The sequence below is a fragment of the Palaemon carinicauda genome, chromosome 9 (assembly GCF_036898095.1).
Source record: "Palaemon carinicauda isolate YSFRI2023 chromosome 9, ASM3689809v2, whole genome shotgun sequence".
Lineage (NCBI taxonomy): Eukaryota > Metazoa > Arthropoda > Malacostraca > Decapoda > Palaemonidae > Palaemon > Palaemon carinicauda.
The window spans coordinates 113,470,759-113,497,147 of NC_090733.1; the positions used below are offsets into that span (position 1 = coordinate 113,470,759).

At 41.0% G+C, this 26,389-nt stretch overlaps 1 protein-coding gene across 3 annotated transcripts in view; it reads left to right on the forward strand.

Annotated features, from left to right (window-relative positions):
• Nucleotides 1-456: 456 nt before the first annotated feature.
• LOC137646834 (putative nuclease HARBI1) overlaps nt 457-26,389 on the forward strand; it is a 53,464-nt gene continuing 27,531 nt past the window's right edge. The window contains exons 1-4 of one of the 3 annotated variants that reach the window (XM_068379909.1): nt 457-700; nt 11,850-11,891; nt 12,615-12,724; nt 13,341-13,489. In XM_068379909.1, coding sequence (XP_068236010.1) covers nt 12,713-12,724; nt 13,341-13,489 — 161 coding nt within the window. In that variant the 5' untranslated portion in view covers nt 457-700; nt 11,850-11,891; nt 12,615-12,712. The other 2 variants (XM_068379911.1, XM_068379910.1) reach the window with 2 other exon arrangements.

Here is a 26,389-nt window from a genome sequence, read left to right on the forward strand (position 1 = left end):
CTTTGGGAATGTACTTAGAAGAATTAAGTATATGCATAAGACAGATAAGAAGAATGAACAAGGTAGAAATAAAATCGGAAACCTGAAAGTGGGATACTGAAAACTGGAAAGAGGAAATAGAAAGTAGTGTGAGGTTAGAAATATATAGAACGTGGAAGAAAGAAATTAAAGTTAATTTATGACAATACATTTGCTTCAGTGGTATTTTTTGGAGTGATAACTAATACGTTAAAACTAAATATTGTAAATAGACACAATGGTGCGAATCTAAACTAATTTTTGTGAAAATGGGGAGGAAGATTTGATACTTTTTTTTTTTGCCAGGAATATAGAAAAGAAAGGAATGAATTGAGCTACATCAACCATACGAGGAAGCCCTAAAGAAGATAGTAGGCTTATTTTCATTTAGTGAAGCATATATAGAAAAGAAAAAAATATTAAACCTGATGTGGAGGAAAAGACAAAACAGTATGAAATAAACGTTGGAGGCGCCGTTGCAAAGGCTGCGATGCCTCGCCCCAGAACCTGAAGCTAAAGCTGTCAGAAACAGCTGAGCTCTTGAGTGCCGATGAACGTTCCCACTCCTAGTGTTGATGTACAGTGATACTATAAGTATTTTTACCTGCGATATGAAAGGCAGTCGTAGGATGTTTCAAAATGGCTAAAAAAGTTTACGTATTGGCAAGATAACTGAATAATCGTAAGTATATTTCAGTTTCAGATTAGCCATTGCAGCATGTGTAGGCCAATCAACGAAGCTGTAGGCTGGTAATAGTCATTATGGTTAATGTTTCATATTTCATTTTTTGTCAATTAGATACAAATTAAAATGATAATATTGTTTACAACAAAATTTAAACGGTCGTTGATGGGTTTTTTTTTATTGGAGATAAGTCAAGCCTGCTCTAAAATGTTGAGAGCTTTACGCATTTCAAATAAAGTTTTGGAAATTGTATGATAATTAGATTCCACACAAAATACATGACATATTATCCACATGATTATTTTTTATCATTGTTTGTACTAACCAGTATTTGGTACGTATCCCCACAATATTATTTATAGTTTTGTGGAAAATTGTTTTTTTTTTTTTCTTTTTGAGGAAAGGCACAAAACTAGCATAATACATCTTGCATTATTAGCAGATTTGGTAAAGATTTCTATAAATCACACAAAATCATTATTGAAAATGCATAGGTGACATAGGTTTTATTGGAAACTACTGCTTTGGTTTTCTTATGAGGGAAAACAGAGCTAGGAAAAAATGGGTATGGATTCTAACCTAACTTAGGGTCTGTGGTGGTTAGTGCCATCAGTGCACTCATTTGCTCCCAAGCTGCACATGCTTCAAGTTTTTTTTACTTTACCTCCATCCTTTGTTTCATCCATCTTGTTGTCCAACGTTTTGCAAATTTTTCTTCGGTGTAACTATTGTATTACCCTAGGTGCACATCGGACAATAAATGGCATTACAGGGCTCAGTGCCAGCCTATTTAACCCAAAATCATAAATTCATTGTAACTAAACCCAGGGGTCAGTTCTTTTTCTTTATTGAAGTTCCTTGCAAGTCCCCCCACCACAATAACATAACCTCAGTGATGATGACTTATCACAGACTAAATATAATTAAAATTTCTTCTTGCATTAAGTTCTTCTGTAAATATACATACTTTGGTGATTAAGCAAAATTAGTTGACTGTTTAATAAAGTGTTATAATAGATGACTGAAAAAAATGAAATACCAATATTTCCGAAGTATCAAAATTTTATCCTGGAACTTCAGTACTAAAGATTCAGCAGGTTATAATTATTTGAAAACAGTGGGTAATCATTATGTTGGAGGAAAAATTGAGAATTTTCTAAAATTGTAAGATGTTAGCTCATACGTCACAGTTACTAGTACTGTACATTATCAACTATCAACAATGGACTTTGAAAACACCAGTGTTGTCTACACTTTTAATCATTGATAAGTAAATTATTCACAGGCTTCTTTTATTATTTAGAAACAAAACCTACATAAATGGCCAGCATTGATCCATTACTTAGTGAATTCCTGTTTTATGTGAAATTAAAGGACTTTAATGTTTCTAGAATGATGTTGGCTAAAGACAAAAATCAATAACCTGGCCCCTTCTAATAGAGTTGGATAATATGGATGTTAAGTCAGGAGTTAATGCACTTTCGGGGTTTAAATTGGAGTAATAGAATAATGGTTTTAATTTCTTGCCAAATGCATGAATCAACTGTGTTTCCAATTGGATGTCTTTGTTTACATGCATTTCTTTACTGTTCTGGTGCAAACCACTTTATTTTTCTTCTAGATAGTAAAATGTATAACACATGTGAGCTCCCAATGGGAAATCAGAATTTTTAGGGTAGTGGAAACTCAAAAGATGAGCATATTGCACCAGTCTTAAGAGACAGAAATGCTATAAATAAATCTCACTATATCAGTATCAGAAAGACATAATTAATGTTCATTAGTGATAATAATCCCACTTATATGTATAAAACTAAAATGTAGTAATGATAATGATGCATTCTAACCTAACAGTATGCTAAATGATCAGCAAAGCTTTCTCCTCCCCGTTTGGACTTCTTTGCCTAACCTGACAATGAAGTGCCACAATCATAGAAAATTGCAGAGATGTGTCCTAACTTTGTATGACTTGGAACCCCCAACCAAACCCAGAACTCCAGAAGTCAAAGAAAACTGAAATTAACTCTATCAGAACATTGGTATAGGGCTATCCTTTTTAGGAGATATAGCATAGCTTGAGGTCGAATTTCTTATCGTAAAGCTCCATAAATATTGTGCTAAACTTGCCATGCAAGGCTGCCATTGCCTCACTGGCAAGAATTTCATAAATAATTCTTACCAAGTTTGAAAACCGATATGTACTTGTGTATAACAATTTATGAAGTTTTAATAGGTTCAAAATGTTAGTCATTACATAATGAAAAATTTTTCGCAAGCTCCTTACGATAGTGTATGCACAATAAATATCCATCTCCTCTTGCACCAAAAAAGTTGCAATATTTTTGTTCTGTTCACATTACTATGAGAAATACTGTACTATAATCTTATGTATTACTAATACACACATATTGTTTTTTATGGAAAGAAGAGGCCAGAATGCATAGTACCCAACCCTTTCTAGTATTAAGTTGAGTGATAATGAGAAATTAGCACTATATATTATACAGTACATTAACCTATACTGTAATGGAATTCCCATGCCAGGTATAGGCTAGATTAGATTGGACATTTTAAAGTCTCTGTCCAATATATTCGGGCTTCATGATATTCAAGTTTCTACTTTTAAATTCTTGTGATATTGCCTTTTAAACTGTTTGCAGTGAATGTTACAAATCCAAGAACTCCAAGAGGGAAACCAGCCCAGTGAGGATAGGAAATAAAATATTCAACTAATAAACTACAGTATATAACAAAAATAAAAAGAATATTTAGAATAGACCATATGTAAACTATGAAACAAGATTAAAGTTCAACAGAAAAGTTTTTGCAACAAATTTGAACTTCAAGTTCCACCAATTCAATACTGTATATATATATATATATATATACATATACAGTATATATATATATATATATACATATACATATACAGTATATATATATATATATATATACATATACAGTATATATATATATATATATATATCTATATATATATATATATGTATATATATATATATATATATATCTTTACAGTACAATATATTAATTTTATTTGATTTTTATATGAAAGGGAACACATTCCTCAGCTAACCTCTAAACAAAAAGTTTTCAAGCCCCTCTAGATTATTTATTTTAGATTCTAAAAAGAAATCAACTAAATTTTTATCATGAGTAGTGGCATATGTATTTGATTTGTGAAAGTCTATAAAGCTGGGATGATTACTGGGTGGGTACATGGGTGTCTCTGCACCTAAGTATTCTTTGGAAAAGATTATTATTATTATTATTTTTTTTTTGGGGGGGGGGGGGTTCATGAAGTGAGACTGAGTAGCTGTTGTTAAATGTTATATGGGTATGCCCAATTCAGTACTTAAGTACATAACATATGTTTAGTCATATCAATGTGAGGTCATCAGGGATGGGATCACAGTACTGTATATGGGATTATAGAGAAACTGTCTGTAATTTTATTCATTAGAATCTTGATTGGGTTTTTATATACTTGAGAGGTTCTATTTATGAGCCACTGAAGAACTTTGATTAAAAGAGCAGACTATTAGACCCCCTTACCTATTGACCCTTGCTCTAGCCAAATTAAATAGAGAGCTTCGAGCCTTTACTCTGCATACAGTCTAGTGTTTTATCCCTGTAGCCAGATTAGAGTAAAAAAAAAAATAACTGTTTAAAGCTGAAAACATTTATTGTATCATTTTGCTCTTCTTTCCTTACAGGGTTAGGTGAAAAGTGATTTGGAAGACAGATTTTTATGTACTATAAAAGCATTGAAGATTTATTTGAAAAGGACAGTTAATCTTTTAGATGGAATCTGAAACTTAGTTTGTTGAGTGAGGCGTCCTAGCCCTCCCTTATCCAAGAATGCGGTTGTTTTTCTTTTTTTTTATTTAAAGTCTCTTTGATTGAAACCCCTGCACAATTAAAGCTATACAGTAATTGGTTTTCCTTTTAGAAAGTTAGACCTCATGATAGAGCAGTAGCCACCTCGTTGAATTTCCTTGAGAATTTACGGCCCCATAGCATTCTAATTTGGCTTTTTCTCATTATTTGAAGTCAACTTTGTTCTCCAATAGTTGATTTCTGGACTTTAGTTATTTAGTTTCTGCTGGGATGTAATAAGATAAAAGTTTAAGTAATTTCCCTGACTTAGTGTTTCTTTAAAATATGGAAAGAGTAGTTTTAAATATTTAACTTAGCCGGTGAATATATAATAGCTGCTGCTCAGCGGCTCGACAGAAAACACACTAAAAAACTCGCGAGCGATCGCTATGAAGGTTGCGGGTGTGCCCACCAGCACTAACTATCGGCCAGATACCACTCTTGCATGTAAACAAACCCTTCAATTCTTCTCTGTCGACCTTGACGACAAGACGTATCAATACTCGCTGTATAACCTGGAGTTTTCTCAACATATTTGGTGAAGTACTTCATTTTGGTTTGAGCTTTCGCAGTGCAGGTGTTTTTTCCTCAACTTAAACTCTTGAACTCTTTATTGAACAGATTTAATTGTTGATGACTTGGATTGTTTTTTGGACTTTCTTTGACTAATTCAAAATGGCTGACCCTTCACAGGTACCTAGATTTCGTAAGTGTAATGCTAGGGACTGTAATAGGCGTCTTCCAAAGGCATCTCTTGACCCACATACTGTTTGTTCCAATTGTCGGGGTAAAACCTGTCAATTGGGAGATCGGTGTGAGGAATGCGTGGGCCTTTCGGAATTCGATTGGCTCGAATACGATAAGTATGCACGTAGGCTAGAGAGAGATAGGGTAAGGAGGAGTTCCTCTAGGTCAGTAGATTTTTCCTCTCCACATGCCCCTGAACCTAATCCTTCCCCTGTAGTGGTTGTACCTAACCCCCCCTTCTGGCACTCAGGAACCATCTATGCAAGACATGTTACGTGTTATTCATGCCTTGGGGGAAAGAGTTGAAGCGTTAGCAAACTGATCGTAATCAACTCATGGCTGACGTTAAAGAGCTTAAGTGTCAGAGTGCCACAGCGGAAAATAGTGGGAAAGTGATTAGTGCGCAAAGTGTTGTGAACAGTGTTGCGACCGAGGGTTCGTCTGTTCGTGCCTGTCGTTCACCTAGTCCGAGACCTCTTGCAAGCTCCCAAGCCCAGGGGAGAAGTAATGTCAAACGACTTATGGGTTCGAGAGGCCTTGATCAGCGAACAGACGTTCCCTCTATGGTATTCAGGCGTATCTCACCAAGATCGCCCCTACCATAAGACGAGAGAGCCCATTTTCTCCTCGTCTTCCGAAGGCTTTTCGCATAAGAAACCGTGGAGCAAGGTTTCTAGGCCCCTTAAGCGAAAGTCGGTCCCTCAGGACAGGTCCAGCGTCCTGGATGTAGTCATTGGGACAGTTCTGACCCATTGCAGTCATCGGATGACTGCTCGCCGCCTAATCAGCAACGTTACACAGGCTCAGAAAGTCTTGGTGTAGGCAAGGTTGTGCCCGTCTCAGACGTTAACCCCGTCGTTTACCGCACCCATTCCCGTGACCCTAAATGGGTTATACTGCAGGACATGCAGACTAAGCTCACCTCCCTTATGGAAGGACTATTCTGCCGATAAGGTTCCCGTTGAGCCTAGCCGTTTATCTCATCGAGATCCTGGCCTTCAGCCGCCCAAACGAACCTTTGTGCGTCCTGTTGACGTTGGCGTAGCCAAGTCACGTCAGTCACGTTATGTAGAGCCTCACTCGATGCGGTCTCGTGTGGATTTTCAGCCGCATTTGGACGTTAGGCCACTTACTAATGCTCCTGTTGACGTTCAGGACGTTCGCCAACCATCGGAGTTGACTTGTTTTGACGCTGAGCGTCAACCACCGCAGTCTAGAGTTTTTTTGACTGCTCTGACTAGGCAGTCAAAACAGTCTCGAGTGGACGCCGTGCGTCCTCACGCACCAATTGTTGTTGACAGTTCACAGACTGTCAAGCAGTTACATGACGTTGCGTCCTGGTCCGCTACTAATGCACCAGTGCGTGTGGATGCTGCGTGTCAAGCATTGCCAATCCCTTTGCTTGTTTCTCAGCAGTTGTCAGATGAGGATCCTTCAGATGAGGACGTTGCTGACCCTCAGCCTGAGGATCATCCTTCAGATGTAGACGAACCCAGAACAGTTCCTCCATCAATGGACTTTAAGAAAGTCATGTTAATTTTTAAGGAGTTGTTTCCCGATCACTTCTTCGCTGTTGCTCCTCGTTCGCCGCCGTCTGAGTTTGTTCTAGGCGTACCTGCTGACATGCCAGCCTTTACAAAACTTGTGCTCTCTCGCTCATCCAAGAGAGCTTTACGGCTTTTAGGCGACTGGTTGGAAACCAAGAGGAGTTTGGGGAAGACGGCCTTTGCCTTCCCTCCGTCTAAACTCTCGTCTAGATCGAGCGTCTGGTATGCCACGGGAGAAGTTCTCGGCTTGGGAGTCCCTGCCTCTGCCCAGGGCGACTTCTCAAGCCTTGTAGACTCTCCCCGCCGCCTAGCCATGAGACGCTCGAAGATTAGTTGGTCCTCCTCGGACCTTGACCATCTGCTGAAAGGCATTTATAGAGCCTTTGAAGTTTTCAACTTCCTTGACTGGTGTTTGGGAGCCTTAAGTAGGAAAATCTCATCGGCTGATAGAGATGTCTCCGTACTTATTATGTCCTGTATGGATAAAGCCATCCGCGATGGTTCCAATGAGCTCTCCTCCTCTTTTACGTCGGGAGTCCTAAAGAAGCGAGAGTCCCTTTGCTCTTTTCTGTCGGCAGGAGTTACTCCCTGTCAGAGATCTGAACTGCTCTTTGCTCCCTTATCTAAGTTTTTGTTCCCGCAACAATTGGTTAAGGACATAGCTTCTTCACTCGTGCAGAAGGACACCCATGACTTGGTTGCGTCCTCTGCTCGCAAAGGGACTCCTTCGACATCCTTTTCTGCAAGACCTAGGATAGACACTCCGGCGTCCAGATTTATTCCGCCCTTTCGTGGCAGAGCTCCCAGCAGGGGAAGTACTCGTGCCGAGGGAAAGAGAGGAAAGAAGAGAGGAGCCAAGTCCACACGTGGCAGAGTCTGACTGCCCGCAGCCTCAGACAGCAGTAGGAGCCAGACTCAAGAACTTCTGGCAAGCCTGGGAGAAGAGGGGCGCAGACCAACAATCTGTGAGGTTGCTCAGAGAGGGGTACAAAATTCCATTTGTACGCAAACCTCCTCTAGCAACTTCCCCCATCGACCTCTCTCCCAGGTACCGAGAGGAGTCAAAGAGACAAGCCCTGAAACTAGAAGTGTCTCTTTTGCTAGAGAAGGGAGCGGTGGTGAAAGTCTCGGACCTTCAATCACTGGGGTTTTACAACCGTCTCTTCCTAGTACCGAAGAAGACAGGAGGTTGGAGACCGGTGCTAGACGTCAGTGCACTCAACGTCTTTGTTACGAAGACAAAGTTCACCATGTAGACCACGAAATCAGTCTTAGCAGCGGTCAGAAAGGGAGACTGGATGGTCTCTCTCGACCTAAGAGACGCATACTTCCACATCCCCATACACTCAGATTCCCAACCTTTTCTGAGGTTTGTTTTCAACAATGTGGTATACCAGTTTCGGGCCCTGTGCTTTGGCCTAAGTCCTGCTCCTCTCGTGTTTACGAGGCTTATGAGGAATGTAGCAAAATTCCTCCATTTATCGGGAATCCGAGCCTCCCTATACTTGGACGACTGGCTTCTCAGAGCCTCGTCCAGTCATCGCTGTCTGCAGGATCTTCATTGGACATTGGATCGGACCAAGGAATTGGGACTTTTGGTCAACCTGGAAAAGTCCCAGCTGATTCCATCCCAAACTATACTGTATTTAGGGATGGAGATTCGCAGTCCAGTTTTTCGGGCTTTTCCGTCTGCCACCCGAATAGAGCAAGCCCTGCTCAAAGTCCAACTGATGTTGAAGAGAGAACGATGCTCAGTCAGGAATTGGATGAGTCTAGTAGGAACTCTATCATCCCTGGAGCAGTTTGTCTCGCTAGGAAGGCTACACCTTCGACCTCTCCAGTTCCATCTAGCTTTTCACTGGAAAAAGGACAAGACGTTAGAGACGGTCTCAATCCCGATCTCCGAACCAGTAAAGGCATGCCTGAATTGGTGGAACGACAATATCAGTCTGAGAGAGGGACTTTCCCTAGCAGTTCAGAACCCAAACCACGTACTATTCTCGGACGCGTCGGATTTGGGTTGGGGTGCGACCCTGGACGGTCGGGAATGCTCAGGTCTGTGGACCTCAAGTCAGAGGAGCATGCACATCAACGGCAAGGAGCTTTTGGCAGTCCACCTGGCCTTGATGAACTTCGAGAGTCTCCTTCGAAACAAGGTGGTAGAGATCAACTCCGACAATACCACAGCTTTGGCATACATTTCCAAGCAAGGAGGCACCCACTCCCTGACACTGTACGAGATCGCAAGGGACCTGCTCATTTGGTCAAGAGATCGAGGCATCTCCCTGTTAACGAGGTTTATCCAGGGCGACTTGAATGTCTTAGCAGACTGCCTCAGTCGGAGGGGTCAGGTAATTCCTACGGAATGGACCCTCCACAAGGACGTGTGCAAGAGTCTTTGGGCGACTTGGGGTCAACCCACCATAGACCTCTTTGCAACCTCGATGACCAAGAGACTTCCAATCTATTGCTCTCCAGTCCCAGACCCAGCAGCAATACACATAGACGCATTTCTTCTAGATTGGTCTCATCTGGACCTATATGCATTCCCACCATTCAAGATTGTCAACAAGGTACTGCAGAAGTTCGCCTCTCACGAAGGGACAAGGTTGACGTTAGTTGCTCCCCTCTGCCCCGCGAGAGAATGGTTCACCGAGGTACTTCGATGGCTGGTAGACTTTCCAAGAAGTCTTCCTCTAAGAGTAGATCTGTTATGTCAGCCCCACGTAAAGAATGTACACCAAAGCCTCCCCGCTCTTCGTCTGACTGCCTTCAGACTATCGAAAGACTCTCTAGAGCTCGAGGCTTTTCGAAGGAGGCAGCCAGTGCGATTGCAAGAGCGAGGAGAGCTTCTACCATTAGAGTATACCAGTCGAAGTGGGAAATCTTCCGAGACTGGTGCAAGTCAGCATCTGTATCCTCGTCCAGTACCTCTGTAGCCCAAATCGCTGATTTTCTCTTACACCTGAGAAAAGTTCGCTCCCTTTCAGCTTCCACGATCAAGGGCTACAGGAGCATGTTGGCTTCGGTCTTCCGGCATAGAGGCTTAGATCTTTCCAACAATAAAGATCTACAAGATCTCTTTAAGTCTTTTGAAACCTCTAAGGAACGTCGTTTGGCTACTCCTGGATGGAACTTAGACGTGGTCCTAAGGTTCCTCATGTCAGACAGTTTTGAGCCATTACATTCAGCCTCCCTGAAGGATCTCACTCTTAAGACTCTTTTCCTGGTGTGCTTGGCCTCGGCTAAAAGAGTCAGTGAACTTCATGCCTTCAGTAAGAACATCGGCTTTTCTACAGAAAAAGCCACTTGTTCTCTTCAACTTGGTTTCCTGGCCAAGAATGAACTGCCTTCTCATCCTTGGCCTAAATCTTTTGATATTCCTTGCATATCAGAGATCGTAGGCAACGAACTGGAAAGAGTGTTATGTCCCGTTAGAGCTCTTAAGTTCTATTTAGCTCGTACTAAGCCATTACGAGGTAAATCTGAAGCGTTATGGTGTTCGGTTAAGAAACCATCCTTACCTATGTCAAAGAATGCTTTGTCATATTTTATCAGATTTTTAATACGAGAAGCTCATTCCCACTTGAGTGAGGAAGACCAATCTTTGCTTAAGGTTAAGACGCACGAAATTAGAGCTATAGCAACCTCCGTGGCCTTCAAGCAAAATAGATCTCTGCAAAGTATCATGGACGCGACTTTTTGGAGAAGCAAGTCAGTGTTCGCGTCATTTTACTTGAAAGATGTCCAGACTCTTTACGAGGACTGCTACACACTGGGTCCATTCGTAGCAGCGAGTGCAGTAGTGGGTGAGGGTTCTACCACTACACTTCCCTAATTCCATTATCCTTTTTAATCTGTCTCTTGAAATGTTTTTAATATTGTTTTTTATGGGTTGTACGGAAGGCTAAGAAGCCTTTCGCATCCTGGTTGATTTGGCGGGTGGTCAAAGTCATTTCTTGAGAGCGCCCAGATTAGGGGTTTGATGAGGTCCTGTTAGTATGGGTTGCAACCCTTCATACTTCAGCTTTTGGGAGTCTTTCAGCATCCTAAGAGGATCGCTGGGCTTCGTGAGGAAGACAGACTTACAAGGCAGAGTAATCGTCTAAGTCAACTTCCTTACCAGGTACCTATATATTTTGGTTTTGTTATATTGATAACTGTCAAAAACTCTTAGCATATACGCTGTAAACTTAATTAACTCTGGTCTCTACCCACAGCCTTGGGTGTGAATCAGCTATTATATATTCACCGGCTAAGTTAAATATTTAAAAATGATATTTTAATTATAAAATAAATTTTTGAATATACTTACCCGGTGAATATATAAATTAAAGGCCCTCCCTTCCTCCCCAATAGAGACGCAGCGGGACGAGAAGAATTGAAGGGTTTGTTTACATGCAAGAGTGGTATCTGGCCGATAGTTGGCGCTGGTGGGCACACCCGCAACCTTCATAGCGATCGCTCGCGAGTTTTTGAGTGTGTTTTCTGTCGAGCCGCTGAGCAGCAGCTATTATATATTCACCGGGTAAGTATATTCAAAAAATTTTTTTATAATTAAAATATCATTTTTAGGATTTTTTTTAGAGTTTTTGGGGTTATTTATACCTGGAGTTCTTGATAGTGAAGGAGCTTTATATCAATGAATATTTGGTTCACTTGAGTATAGCTTCCTTTGGTTCTCTTATTAAAGAGATTATTTGTGTACAACACAGTTAGCCTGTGATATTTGAGGATTCTATCTTTGCGGATCGCACTGAGAGAGAGAATTATTTGTATTTTTCAGAATTTATGAATGAGAAAGCACTGACTTTGAAAGATATAACTATTTGACTCCCAGGAAAGTGTCTCATTAATAATTAATCCTATTAAATCTTTTACAGGACTCTTTACATCATAAGGTTTGTACAGAGTAGCATTCTGTAATTAATTCGCATGTTTTTGTATTCCCTCAGCAATGGACGTGATTGCCCATGGCACTTATAGTTTGCAGAAAAGTAAGAAACCATATATATTGTGTTTGAAAATATTTAATGTAATATAAAGTAGTGTATAAAGTACATTATTTTGAAATTCTATTTTGACTGTAAGGCTACCTTTGCTTTTGAGAGATCTTGTTAGTCTGTTTTTAATGGCTCTATTCTGTAGTTTTAAAGTTTATACCGGACAGTACAGTACGTTGCACTGCTCTATTTTTAGAATGTAGTGCAGTAATGTATACTATACTATAAACATGTCAATTAACATTAAAACATAGTAGTCTACAGCACTATAAACATTGTCCAGTTAAAGTTAATGTTTCATACATATTTTTGGTTTAACAGATATATGTTCTGTTTGCTACATACATTTTATATATATATATATATATATATATATATATATATATATATATATATATATACTGTATATATATATATATATATATATATATATATATATATATATATATATATATATATATATATATATATATATATATATATATACAGTATATATATATATATATATATATATATATATATATATATATATATGTATATATATATATGTATATATATATATATGTATATATATATATATATATATATATATATATGTATATATATATATATATATATATATATATATATATATATATATATATATATATATAATGGTTCTCATAATTTTTAATATATTGAAAATAAGACGTATTGTAACAGGATTTACACTTGCAGAACTATGGGAAATCCTCAAGATGCTGACTTTGAAACATTTGAGCAAAAATTGATGGTAGATTGCAGTACATGAGTATAAAAGTTATATAGCTACTAAAATGATTGTTCAGGTATGTTAATTGGTCTTTTGCATTCTCATTTTGAAAGTAAAGAAATTACTTGTGAAAAATTGTGGAGTTTATCTCCTCTGTATCTTTTTAAAATATTTATTAAGTTGATGGACAAGGTTATATTTTGTGTACTTGTATGTAGATATATTAAATCAATTATGAAGTCAAGGCTAATCAAAAGTTTCCATTTGGATCTATATACTGTAAATGTAAAGGATATTAAAAAAAGTTGACATAAAATAATATAGATATGTTGCCTAATGAGAAAAATAAGTCCCTGGTAAATTATCTCCTCAAAAGGCACTCAGTCTAACTTTTTTGCAGTTTTTCATTGCTATTATGCAAATTTTTTTATTTTTGTGTTTTACAGTACAGTATTTATAAATGAATTAGATATTAATCTTCAGACCCAGTTTTCTATTCTACCTTTATAGTAAGTTTTTACTAATTTTATCCTTCATCAACAAACTACAGTACAGTACCTATACATTATAACTTTTTTTTCATTAAGTTGTTGAGAAATTCTACCTGTAATATCAAAGATTAACAAAATGCTGGTTACAAGTTAAAGAAAAATCATCTGGTAGGATCTCAAAATCCTTTCAACATGTTTCAGAGGATTTCCAGAAGGCCTGGTATGGAAACGTTAAGGCGCGAAGTACGTATGAGGAGGTATCGTCAGTTTCTGTTGCTGAATACAGAACTCCAGGACCCTGGTGATCCCTTATCAAAATATGATAGTCATGAGTTTGAGAAAATTTATAGGTTTGTATGTTTTCCATTTAGTTTAACTGTATTGTCCAGCAATTTTAGTACTGTACTGTATTTCTATGAAACTACTTAGTTTTAATATGTGATTCATTCAAAAGTAAGAAATTTAAATTTAGAGTAAAATAAAGATTTTCAATATGATGAATTGAATACTGTACTTTGTTTCTGCTAGTTATTGCCTCCATTTTTTATTCTTTCAAAAGTCGTAGCTTTGGCTATAAGCAGTTTTTTAGTTTTCTAAGTTTTCCTCATATTCAGAAGGTACAGTGATCACTTCCTTTTTTCAATATTAAACTTAGCCGGTGATCATATAAGCTGTCAGCTCTGCTGCCCGACAGAAAAACCTAAGGACAAAATACGCCAGCGATCGCTATACAGGTGGGGGTGTACATCAACAGCGCCATCTGTCGAGCAGGTACTCAAGTACTCCATGTAAACACAGAACCAATTTTCTCTCTGTCGTGCCACTGGCAAGACCTACTAAATACGCTGTTGCTTACTGGATTGATTTTCACAGATTTTGGTGAAGTACTCATTTCTAGTTTTTAGCTTTCGCTTTGCAGAGGTTATCTTCAATACTTCCTTGCATTCTTTGATTGAATTTTGGATTATTTGTTGACGACTTGGATAGATTTTGAATTCCCCTTTGACTAATTCAAGATGGCTGACCCTTCTCAAGTCCCTAAATACAGGAAGTGTAGTGCTAGGGACTGTTCAAGGCGTCTTCCGAAGGCCTCTATCGATCCTCACACCATTTGTTCCAATTGTCGGGGTAAATCCTGTCAATGGGAAGATCGGTGTGAGGAATGCGTTGGGCTTTCGGAATTCGATTTTCTCGAATTCCTTAAATATTCACGTAGGCTAGAGAGAGATAGAGTCAGGAGGAGTTCATCTCGCTCAGTTGATTTTTCCTCTCCCCATGCCCCACAACCTATTCCTTCCCCTGTAGTGGTTGCTCCTGATCCCCCTTCTAGCACTCAACAACCTTCGATGGCAGATATGATGCGTGCCATCCAGGCTCTGGGTGAGAGAGTCGAGTCATTGGCGAGTGACCGTAATCAACTCATGGCAGACGTCAGGGAGTTGAAGGGTAAGAGTGCAGTGGGTAGTGACCTAGTGAGTGGAAGTGTTGTGAAAAGTGTTAGTGTTGCGCTTGAGGGTGCGTCTGTTCGTGCCTGTCGTCCTCCCAGTCCGGGACCTCTTGCAAGCTCCCAAGCCCAGGGTGTAGCGGGATGTATACAAAACACAACCCCCACACCCTTGATCACTCTTACTTCCAAAATATCCCACAACACAAACTTTCCCCTTACTTTACTTTAAACTAGACTCTTGGACAGAAGGAAAATGAAAACAAAACATAGCCTTAAAACTATATTAACGCAACCAAAAACAGAACACATATCATTAAACTGACTTAACACTAGAACAAATCACTTATCACCAAACCATCCACCATATGCCATAACCCAGGAACAATCACAATTTATCATAAATTCAATAGACAAAAAAAACACACAAAATTCGCTGTATATATCGGTGCGTGATGGTACCGAAAACTCGCCAACAATCGAAAAAACAATATCCTTTTAATGTACCCAACACCGTCAGTCCACGCACAGTACCAAAAGCACACTTAAGATTAAATACATTACTTAATACTAAACACCAATCATATTCTGCAACACAAAAAAAATTAATGCCAAACCAAGAGAACCTCTTGGTTCACACGCAACAGTCCTTAAGCAAGTTGTAGCCTACTGGCACTGGCCAACACTATCGTACGGCCAATTCGACCATGTAATCTTATGCGGTGGTCGTCGTTATCAATTGTCGTGAGAGAAATCCGTATTTTATAGCCGGGTCATCAACGTTCAAAAATTCTGTATTTCAGCAGTCTATTCCTATATTCATTGTCCGGTCCGGGTCGTCATCATCAAGCTAATCATATACAATATACACACGGCTGGCAAACACCACCTTCCAGGCCAAACTAAAACTCCAAGGAGTATAAAGGAATCCAAAGGAGGAACTACGGCCTGCAATAAAAAAGAAAAAAACGCTTACGAAAACTCCTAACTAAACTAAACTATCGCACTATAATCAAAGATAAACAATAAACTTTCTATCATTCACGAACGCGCCTAACAAAAATGAATAAAAACAGTACTTACTCAGAACATAAAAACTCTAAACAGCCGGCTTCCGAAGAACAAAAAAATGCAGAACCGACTCCTTCTATCGTTCGAGATCCAATGCTTTCGCCCAAGACATTCATCACCACCCTATCCTAGCTAAAAGGTAAACAAACAACCTCAAATATACCAACAATCTTTCCAACTTCAAACAATCATTCGCTAATTATCCTTGTTCTTCGGCGCGCACTGCGGACACACAAAACACGCACACACAAACGCACATACACACATACTCTCTCGCGCACGCGCGATCTAACAAAACTAAAGAAAAATGAAATTCTCTCTCTCTCTCTCTCTCTGACAAAACTAAAGCAAATAAACACTTTCTTTCTTTCTCTCTCTCTCTCTCTCTCTCTCTCTCTCTCTCTCTCACAAAACTAAGCAAATAAACACTTTCTTTCTCTTGCGGTTTGACAAAACTTAAGTAAATAAACACCCACACTCACTCACTCACTCACTCACTCACTCACTCACTCACTCACTCACTCACTCACTCTCTCTCTCTCTCTCTCTCTCTCTCTCTCTCTCTCTCTCTCTCTCTCTCTCTCTCTCTCTCTAATGACAAAGCTAAAGCAAATAAAATGTCTCTATTTAACAATACTAAAACAACTCACTCTCTCTCTCTCTCTCTCTCTCTCTCTCTGTGACAAAATTAAAGCCAATACTGTAAACACTTTCTCTCTCTCTCTCTCTCTCTCTCTCTCTCTCTCTCTCTCTCTCTCTCTCTCTCTCTCTCTCTCTCTCTCTCTCTCTCTCTCTCTCTCTCACAAAACTTAAATAAACACTCTCTCTCTCTCTCTCTCTCTCTCTCTCTCTCTCTCTCTCTCTCTCTCTCTCTCTCTCTCTCTCTCTCTCTCACTCTTGATTTGGCAAACAAAAAAATAAATTAAAATAAAATTAATCCTCCACATTCCTCCCCCCTTACTTTGCCAAATCCTCACACAACACTTACCTATTTTCTCATTACCCAGTCGCAATCAGGAACAGGGCCTCGGCTTCGGGTAACTGGGCCTTCATATACCTGCACTCTCTCATTCACTTCTTCCATGTCGTTTTCATTCAACGTACTATTACTATTCCCGTCTATGCTCTGCTCGTCTAAGATATCATTCACTATTTCATCTACCTCAGTTTCATCTGGCCCGAAAATCCCACTAATTTCTGTCAACAATTCATCCATTACATCTAAACCATTTTCTACTTTAACAAAAGAATCATTCATACTGCTTATCATTCTCCTATCTTTCATTCTCGTGTCCGTCATACGTTCTCTTGCCTCATCTACGAAAAACCACACACACTATAAGTATCATTCATACTCATCCAAGTTTCATCTGTATTAATACATTTATCTTCCATACTCACCTGTACATTTACACCCTTGTCCTGCTTATTCTGATTCCCGCCTACAACTACAAAATTTTCCCGCCTTTTATCCCCAGTAAAATTCTCAGACTTCTTTTTCCTTCCATACTCTACTAACACCAATTGCTTATCTTCTAAACCTAATGCCTCACACATACTCGGTTCATACTTGTTCGTTTTTAGCCATTTAGTCATACCATTCTCCTGAATATATCTTGGTACCTCCTTCCATTTCCGCAACTGATTGTGGTGTGCCCTAACCTTTTCCACACTACCATCCACACTTACTTTACCTAAAACATAACTCAACCCACTAGAACCAACATCTAACACCTCATATGGACCTTCAAACTTATCACGTACCTTATTGACATTCATTCTTCCCTTTTCAATTACTTCTTTTAACACTTTCTCTCCCACTTTGTAGCTTTCAAATCTCTCATTTGCTTTCTTCCAAACATCTCTATCATTCTCGGACACACTCAATCTCGGTCTTACTATCTTTTCAAAATTCAACACAAACTTACACGGAGACATACCAGTACTCTTGTGCACAGTCGCATTATACGCCCACAACGCACGCCCAACATATAAATCCCAATCATTATCACATGTACTCATCATCCGCAAAATTTCTGTTAAGGTTCTTACAGTCCTTTCAGCCAAACCATTCGCACTTGGCATATACGGAGTCGAATACACATGTTCAATGCCCCATTCTCTCAACATCTGCTCAAACTCCCATCCAACAAACTCCGGACCATTGTCACTTAACATTTTTGCAGGCTTACACACACTCATCGGCAACATCACTTGACTTACCATTCTCGCTACAGTCTCACTTCTTTTATTCTTGATGGGCACTGCATACGCAAACTTGCTCATATGATCGACCATGACAATCATTCCCACATGTCTCCTCGCAGTCACAGGCAACGAAACACAATCAATCACAAACATCTCAAATGGCTCTTTCATACGTAACCTCAGAACAGGTGGACTTGCATGCATGCTCTGATATTTTCCCTTCTGACAATCCTCACAAGTAGTCGCTACATCCCTACAAATTTGACTCAACCCAGGCGTAAACAACCTCTCTCGCATGCATTCCCACAATTTATTCTTCCCCATATGCCCATACCTGTCATGCACTACCATACACATACTTACAGCTGCATGCATTGGAAACACAGGAACATATATATCTTCATCCATTCCCCTATGCAAAAAATACACAATATTCTTACAAACAATAAATCTTTTAACAACTTTCTTATACGCTTCCAAATCACACGGCCATTCTTCCACCCTAATACCATTTAAAATACATTCACGTAACCTATTTATCTCTAAACATTCACCTTGCATTTCTTCCACCTCTTCTTTGCTCAACAAATCATCTTCACTTTTTGCAATATCAATCATGCCAACAAAATTCGCCATGAATACACTATTATCCTCAATTACTATTAACTTACAGCCATTCTTTGAAAGCAAACCCTTACCAACATCAACTGACACATGGTGCAACCTCAAAAAATCTATTCCCATCAAAAAACAACTAGGCATTTCATTCTCTCCCATTACAATAAAATTATGTTCAACTTCCATACTCCCTAGTTTCACCTTCAACCTCACTTCTTCCCAAACAAGTAAACTTCCCTGACCTATTCCATGAATTCTCACACTCGTACACTGTCTTTTCACTTCCCAATTGTACCTCTCAATTTCCCTGATAACCGACTCATTTACTAATGACACTTGAGCACCCGTATCAATTAAACTACAATATTCATTCTCATTTATATTCACATATGTCATCATCCTTCCTTTTACACCATGCATACATACATTTACTCTCCTTTCAATTTTGTCGCTCACTTCACCAATATGTTCATCATCATATTCACTGTCCTCTATACAGTTATATCTTAGGTTAAGGTCATTTGCACCCTTATCCTTCTCGCTCAACAATTTGCAACATTCCTCCGTGGTTTCGGACGTATCTTGCCAAGATCGCCCCACCCACAAGAAGACGAGAGAGCCCATTCATTCCTCGTCTGCGGAAGATGTTTCTCGGCAGAAACAATGGACCAAGGTCTCACGACCTCTCAAACGCAAGGTCCCTTCCGCGCAAGTCCAACGGCCCAGTTGTAGCCACTGGGTCAGTTCGGACTCGCTGCAGTCTTCAGATGACTGCACACCTCCTAAGAGAGGCAAAGCGGTACCGCAACAGGCAGTAACACCGTCTGTTGCCGCACCTGCTACTGTAGACCCTAAGTGGGCTTTGCTGCAGACCATGCAGACACAGTTGTCTTCGTTAATGCAGGACTTTCGTGCGGAGAAGGTTGACGCTGCACCCGTTAGCCTACAACCAACCACGGTTGTGCGTCCAGTGGACGCTGAGGCTACCTTCTCCCGCACTCCAGCTGTGAGAGTCCCGCCACCCATGCGCACTGTACCCTGCCAGCCGCATGTTGACGTTCGCCGACGCACGGAACCCTCCGTTGACGTTCGCGAGTTACAACAACAACAACCTAAGTTGTTTTGTTTTGACGCGGTGCGCCAACCTCCGCAACCCACTGTGGTTACCCCTACTCGCCCACAGCAGACTATACAGTCGGGAGTAGACGCTTTGCGCCACCGCGCAGCTATGGTTGTTGCCTGCTCTCAGACTGACCAACAGTTCCATGACGTTGCGTCCAGTGCAGTCACGCATGCACCTGTGCTGCCGGACTCAGCTGACCAGCCAATGCCTACTCCTTTGCCGCTTCCTCTTCAGCTTTCAGACGATGGACTCTCTGATGATGACGACGCTGCACACCTGGACGACCCGCACACGGACATCGACGAACCCAAGACCACGCCTCCCTCCCTGGACTTTAGAAAAGTACTTGCACTGTTCAAGGACTTATATCCAGATCAGTTTGTTTCTGCGGCCCCACGCTCACCTCCATCTGAGTTCGCTTTAGGCACGCAGTCATCCGCGCCTGCCTTTACGAAGCTCGTCCTCGCCCGCTCGTCCAAGAGAGCTTTAAGGGTGTTGGGAGATTGGATGCAGTCCAAAAAGCACCTGGGGAAGACAGCATTCTTGTTTCCCCCTGCGAAACTCGCTTCCAGATCGAGCGTCTGGTATGCCACGGGAGAAGTTCTCGGCTTGGGAGTTCCTGCCACTGCCCAGGGCGACTTCTCAAGTCTAGTAGACTCTCCCCGCAGGCTGGCAATGAGACGCTCCAAGATTTGTTGGACTCCTTCAGATTTAGATCATCTGATGAAAGGAGTGTTCAGAGCGTTCGAAGTGTTCAACTTTTTGGACTGGTGTTTGGGAGCGTTGAGCAGGAAGACCTCCCCTTCTGACAAGGAAACTTCCATGCTCATTACTGTATGTCCTGCATGGACAAGGCCATACGGGACGGTTCCAGTGAGCTTGCGGCTTCGTTCGTTTCCGGGGTCCTCAAGAAACGAGAAAACCTTTGCTCCTTCTTGTCAGCTGGAGTAACTCAATGTCAGAGGTCGGAGCTTATGTTTGCCCCTCTCTCGAAGTGCCTTTTCCCAGAGGAGTTGATCAAGGAGATTGCTGCCTCCTTGATTCAAAAAGACACGCATGACCTGGTTGCGTCATCTGCTCGCAAAGCCACCCCTTTGCCTTCCGTGTCTAGACCCAGGATGGATACTCCAGCGTCAAGATTCATTCCGCCCTTTCGTGGCAGAGCCTCCAGCAGAGGAGGTGCTCGTGCTGAAGGGAAACGTGGGAGCAAGAAGAAAGGTACCAAGTCCTTTAGAGGCAGAGTCTGACTGCCACATTCTTCAGACAGCAGTGGGAGCCAGACTCAAGAACTACTGGCAGTCCTGGGAGAACAGGGGTGCAGATGCACAATCTGTGAAGTTGCTCAGAGAGGGGTACAAGATCCCATTCTTGCGCAAGCCCCCTCTAGCAACGACTCCCATCGACCTCTCTCCCAGGTACAGAGAGGAGGACAAGCGACTAGCTTTAAAGCAAGAGGTGTCTCTCTTACTAGAAAAGGGAGCGGTAGTCAAAGTCCGGGACCATCAATCCCCGGGCTTCTACAACCGTCTCTTCTTAGTGGTAAAGAAGACAGGAGGGTGGAGACCGGTGCTAGACGTCAGTGCTCTGAATGTCTTTGTCACCAAGCAGACGTTCGCCATGGAGACGGCAAAGTCTGTTCTAGCAGCGGTCAGGAAGGAAGACTGGATGGTCTCTTTAGACCTCAAGGACGCTTACTTTCACGTCCCCATCCACCCAGATTCCCAACCTTTTCTAAGGTTCGTTTACGGGAAGGTTGTCTACCAATTTCAAGCCCTGTGCTTTGGCCTAAGCACGGCGCCTCTTGTCTTTACGAAACTGATGAGGAATATTGCCAAATTCCTGCATTTAGCAGACATCAGAGCCTCCCTCTTTTTGGACGACTGGCTTTTAAGAGCTTCGTCCAGTCGTCGCTGTCTGGAGAATCTAAAATGGACTCTAGATCTGACCAAGGAATTGGGTCTCCTGGTCAATATGGAAAAGTCCCAACTGGTCCCATCCCAAACTATAGTGTACCTAGGGATGGAGATTCACAGTCAAGCTTTTCTGGCTTTTCCGTCGGCCCCCAGAATAAGTCAAGCCCAAGGATGCATCCAGAACATGCTAATGAAGGACCGATGTTCAGTCAGACAGTGGATGAGTCTGATAGGGACGCTTTCATCACTGGACCAGTTCATTGCGTTAGGGAGACTGCACCTCCGTCCCCTTCAATTTCACCTGGCTGTTCACTGGAGAAAGGACAAGACGCTAGAAGCGGTCTCGATCCCTATTTCCGAGAAGATGAAGTCATCACTGACCTGGTGGAAGGACAACATCAACCTCAGAGAGGGTCTGCCACTGACTGTTCAGACCCCCAACCACGTTCTCTTCTCGGACGCATCGGACACGGGCTGGGGTGCGACATTAGACGGTCGGGAATGCTCGGGCACCTGGAACGCGGAGCAAAGAGCGTTACATATCAACTGCAAGGAGCTACTGGCAGTTCATCTGGCCTTGAAAAGCTTCAAGTCCCTCCTTCTAGGCAAGGTGGTGGATGTGAACTCCGACAACACCACGGCCTTGGCGTACATCTCCAAGCAAGGAGGGACCCATTCTCTGAAGTTGTACGAGATCGCAAGGGACCTCCTCACCTGGTCAAGAGATCTAAACCTGTCTCTAGTAACGAGGTTCATTCAAGGCAACATGAATGTCATGGCGGACCGCCTCAGTCGGAAGGGTCAAATCATCCCAACAGAATGGACCCTTCACAAGAATGTATGCAAGAGACTTTGGGCCACATGGGGCCAACCTACCATAGATCTCTTTGCAACCTCAATGACCAAGAGGCTCCCAAATTATTGCTCGCCAATCCCGGACCCAGCAGCAGTTCATATAGATGCCTTTCTACTGGATTGGTCCCATCTAGACCTTTATGCATTTCCCCCGTTCAAGATTGTCAACAAGGTACTGCAGAAGTTCGCCTCTCACGAAGGGACAAGGTTGACGTTGGTTGCTCCCCTCTGGCCCGCGAGAGAATGGTTCACCGAGGTACTGCAATGGCTAGTGGACGTTCCCAGAACACTTCCGCTAAGAGTGGACCTTCTACGTCAGCCACACGTAAAGAAGGTACACCCAAGCCTCCACGCTCTTCGTCTGACTGCCTTCAGACTATCGAAAGACTCTCAAGAGCTAGAGGCTTTTCGAAGGAGGCAGCCAGGGCGATTGCTAGAGCAAGGAGGACATCCACTCTTAGAGTCTACCAGTCGAAGTGGGAAGTCTTCCGAAGCTGGTGCAAGTCAGTATCAGTATCCTCAACCAGTACCTCTGTAACTCAAATAGCTGACTTCCTTTTATATCTGAGGAAGGAAAGATCTCTTTCAGCTCCCACGATCAAGGGTTACAGAAGCATGTTGGCAGCAGTCTTCCGTCACAGAGGCTTAGATCTTTCCAACAACAAAGATCTACAGGACCTCCTTAAGTCTTTTGAGACCTCGAAGGAGCGTCATTTGGCCACACCAGGTTGGAATTTAGACGTGGTACTAAGATTCCTTATGTCAGAAAGGTTCGAGCCGCTACAATCAGCCTCCTTTAAAGATCTCACTTTAAAGACTCTTTTCCTCGTCTGCTTAGCTACAGCTAAAAGAGTCAGTGAGATACACGCCTTCAGCAGGAACATCGGATTTTCATCTGAAACGGCTACATGTTCTTTGCAGCTTGGTTTTCTAGCTAAAAACGAACTACCTTCTCGTCCTTGGCCGAAATCGTTCGATATTCCAAGCCTTTCTAATTTGGTTGGAAATGAACTAGAAAGAGTCTTGTGCCCTGTTAGAGCTCTTAAGTTCTATTTAAAACGAACTAAACCTTTACGAGGACAGTCAGAAGCTTTATGGTGTGCTATTAAGAAACCTTCTTTACCTATGTCGAAGAATGCAGTTTCCTATTATATTAGACTGTTGATACGAGAAGCTCATTCCCATCTGAATGAGGAAGACCATGCTTTGCTGAAGGTAAGGACACATGAAGTTAGAGCTGTCGCAACTTCAGTGGCCTTCAAACAAAACAGATCTCTGCAGAGTATAATGGACGCAACCTATTGGAGAAGCAAGTCAGTGTTCGCGTCTTTTTATCTTAAAGATGTCCAGTCTCTTTACGAGAACTGCTACACCCTGGGACCATTCGTAGCAGCGAGTGCAGTAGTGGGTGAGGGCTCAACCACTACATTCCCCTAATTCCATAACCTTTTTAATCTTTCTCTTGAAATGTTTTTTATTGTTGTTTTTGGGTTGTCCGGAAGGCTAAGAAGCCTTTCGCATCCTGGTTGATTTGGCGGGTGGTCAAATTCTTTTCTTGAGAAGCGCCTAGATTAGAGGTTTTGATGAGGTCCTTTAGTATGGGTTGCAACCCTTGATACTTCAGCTCCTAGGAGTCGCACAGCATCCTATGAGGATCGCGAGGCTCAGTAAGGAAGACGTACTTAAAAAGGCAGAGTAATTGTTCAAGTCGACTTCCTTACCAGGTACTTATTTATTTTATGTTTGTTATTTTGAATAACTGCTAAAATGAAATACAAAATACTTAGCTCTTAATAATGTAAACATGTAATGCTGGTCTCTACCCACCCCCCTGGGTGTGAATCAGCTTATATGATCACCGGCTAAGTTTAATATTGAAAAATGTTATTTTTATTAATAAAATAAATTTTTGAATATACTTACCCGGTGATCATATATTAAAGGACCCTCCCTTCCTCCCCAATAGAGACCCAGTGGACCGAGGAGAAAATTGGTTCTGTGTTTACATGGAGTACTTGAGTACCTGCTCGACAGATGGCGCTGTTGATGTACATCCCCACCTGTATAGCGATCGCTGGCGTATTTTGTCCTTAGGTTTTTCTGTCGGGCAGCAGAGCTGACAGCTTATATGATCACCGGGTAAGTATATTCAAAAATTTATTTTATTAATAAAAATAACATTTTAGGAATAATAGAGGTATGTGTTCTAAATTTTTAAATCCTAGATTCTGTAAAGAATGCAATTTAAATAAGTTCTTGGCAAAAGTGGATCCTTATATGAAATTTATTCCATTTAGAGTACCCTGTGTGGAAATGTTAGGTCATTTGTGATCAAAAAAGGATCTTAAGTCTGATTTTACTGGTTTGTTAAACAACAGGCTTGAGAATATTGAAAATTTTTGGAATATCTTCAATCATGAGTAACTGAACATCCTTTGGTTCCTGAACATAGTGTTGTTGAAATGTCCTATACTGTACTTAGCAGGAACTTGTTCCACTTTGAGTTTTTGGGACTATGCCAGTCTCCTATGCAAAGCATATTATACCTGTTTCTTCCTAATCAAGCAGTTGAATCAGTGGAACTTCAGAAGTTCTGCAAACAGGCTGACATAGATCTCTTTATAGTTTATTTATGACAGATGTAATTCAGTGTTGTTACTGTCCTTGAAATATCTTATATTAATGGTTTATTACTTCTTTTGTAGCTTATTTATTTCCTTTCCTTACTGGCCTATTTTCCTATGTTGGAGTCCTTGGGCGTATAGCATCCTGCTTTTTGGATAATAATATTCGTTTATCAAAACAATTTTTACCAATTACCCAGACCCTGTAGGCCCATGTATTTTGGACAAGTGTTTATGCTGATTACTGGACTTTAATAGTAGAAAAGTTTCTCTCTTTTCTTCAGGGGAAGAATTTGGCCAAAACTTTTATCTTTCAAAAGAACTTTAAAAGAATTAAGAACAATTCCGTTATTAAAACTGGTGTATTAAACTCTGTTCACCAACAGTTTCCTTCTAATGTTAAGCTCTAGAGTCATAATAGTTTCTTATGCAGAATTTACTACTAGTTCATTAATTCGGGAAGGCTAGGATTTACTCCTAAGAAAGGATTAACATACAGTATTATGTATTTTTTTAATGATGAAGTGTGATGTTTAGGTCTCCTTATATCCCTGATTCTCCTTGTTAGCATCCATCAACAGGTGGCATAATGAGTGTCTGGCATACTGGCAACTTCTAGAGTTGCACCTTCTTATGTGAAATCATGTACTTATTTAATGTTCTGCCTTGGCTAAATTCACAGAAATATCTTTGGTTTGTTTTAAGACTGAATTTATCAGTTCAATTGCCCATATATTAGTTTGAGGACAGCTCCTCCAGTCTAAACAAGGGTAATAGTTATGCCGGTTGTAGGAAAGTAGTTACACCTAGGATCTGAAATATTATTTGCCTTGTTAATTACAGTAGTTGGTCTTCAAAACTGTCAAGAGGCCCTTCTTCTAAACCAGAAGTTTCTGATGAAACTTTTATTGAGGCTGGGGGTTGTAGTAAATTTCCAGAAGTCTTGAAGGATTCCATCTCTGTCTGTTTTTTATTTGGGAATGACAATAGCCTTGTTTCCTCTTTGGCTTTACCATCTGAGAAAAGAATTTGGAACTTTTTGCATACAGTATGGTGAAAGTATTCATGTTTTACCCTCCGAGAAGAGAATTCGATACTTTCTACATACAGTATGGTAAAAGTATTCAAGGAATCAAAAGTTCTGTTGGCCCACAATTCGATGAGTTTTTAAGAACCAGGGGGTCTGGAGAAATTTGTCCCTTAGTTTCATCTAAATCAGTCGATTTGTTCGTTAAGATTGCCCCATAGGCTCTTGCGTTGGCAGGCCTTATGAAGAGATCCGGTTCTTGAGGTCAGCAAGAGGTTGCGAGGGTTCTATCTTGAAAAAGGATTTATTTGTAAGATTTATTTTCAATACTTCTCTGGGAGTTTATTTTTTTTATTTCCCTATTCCT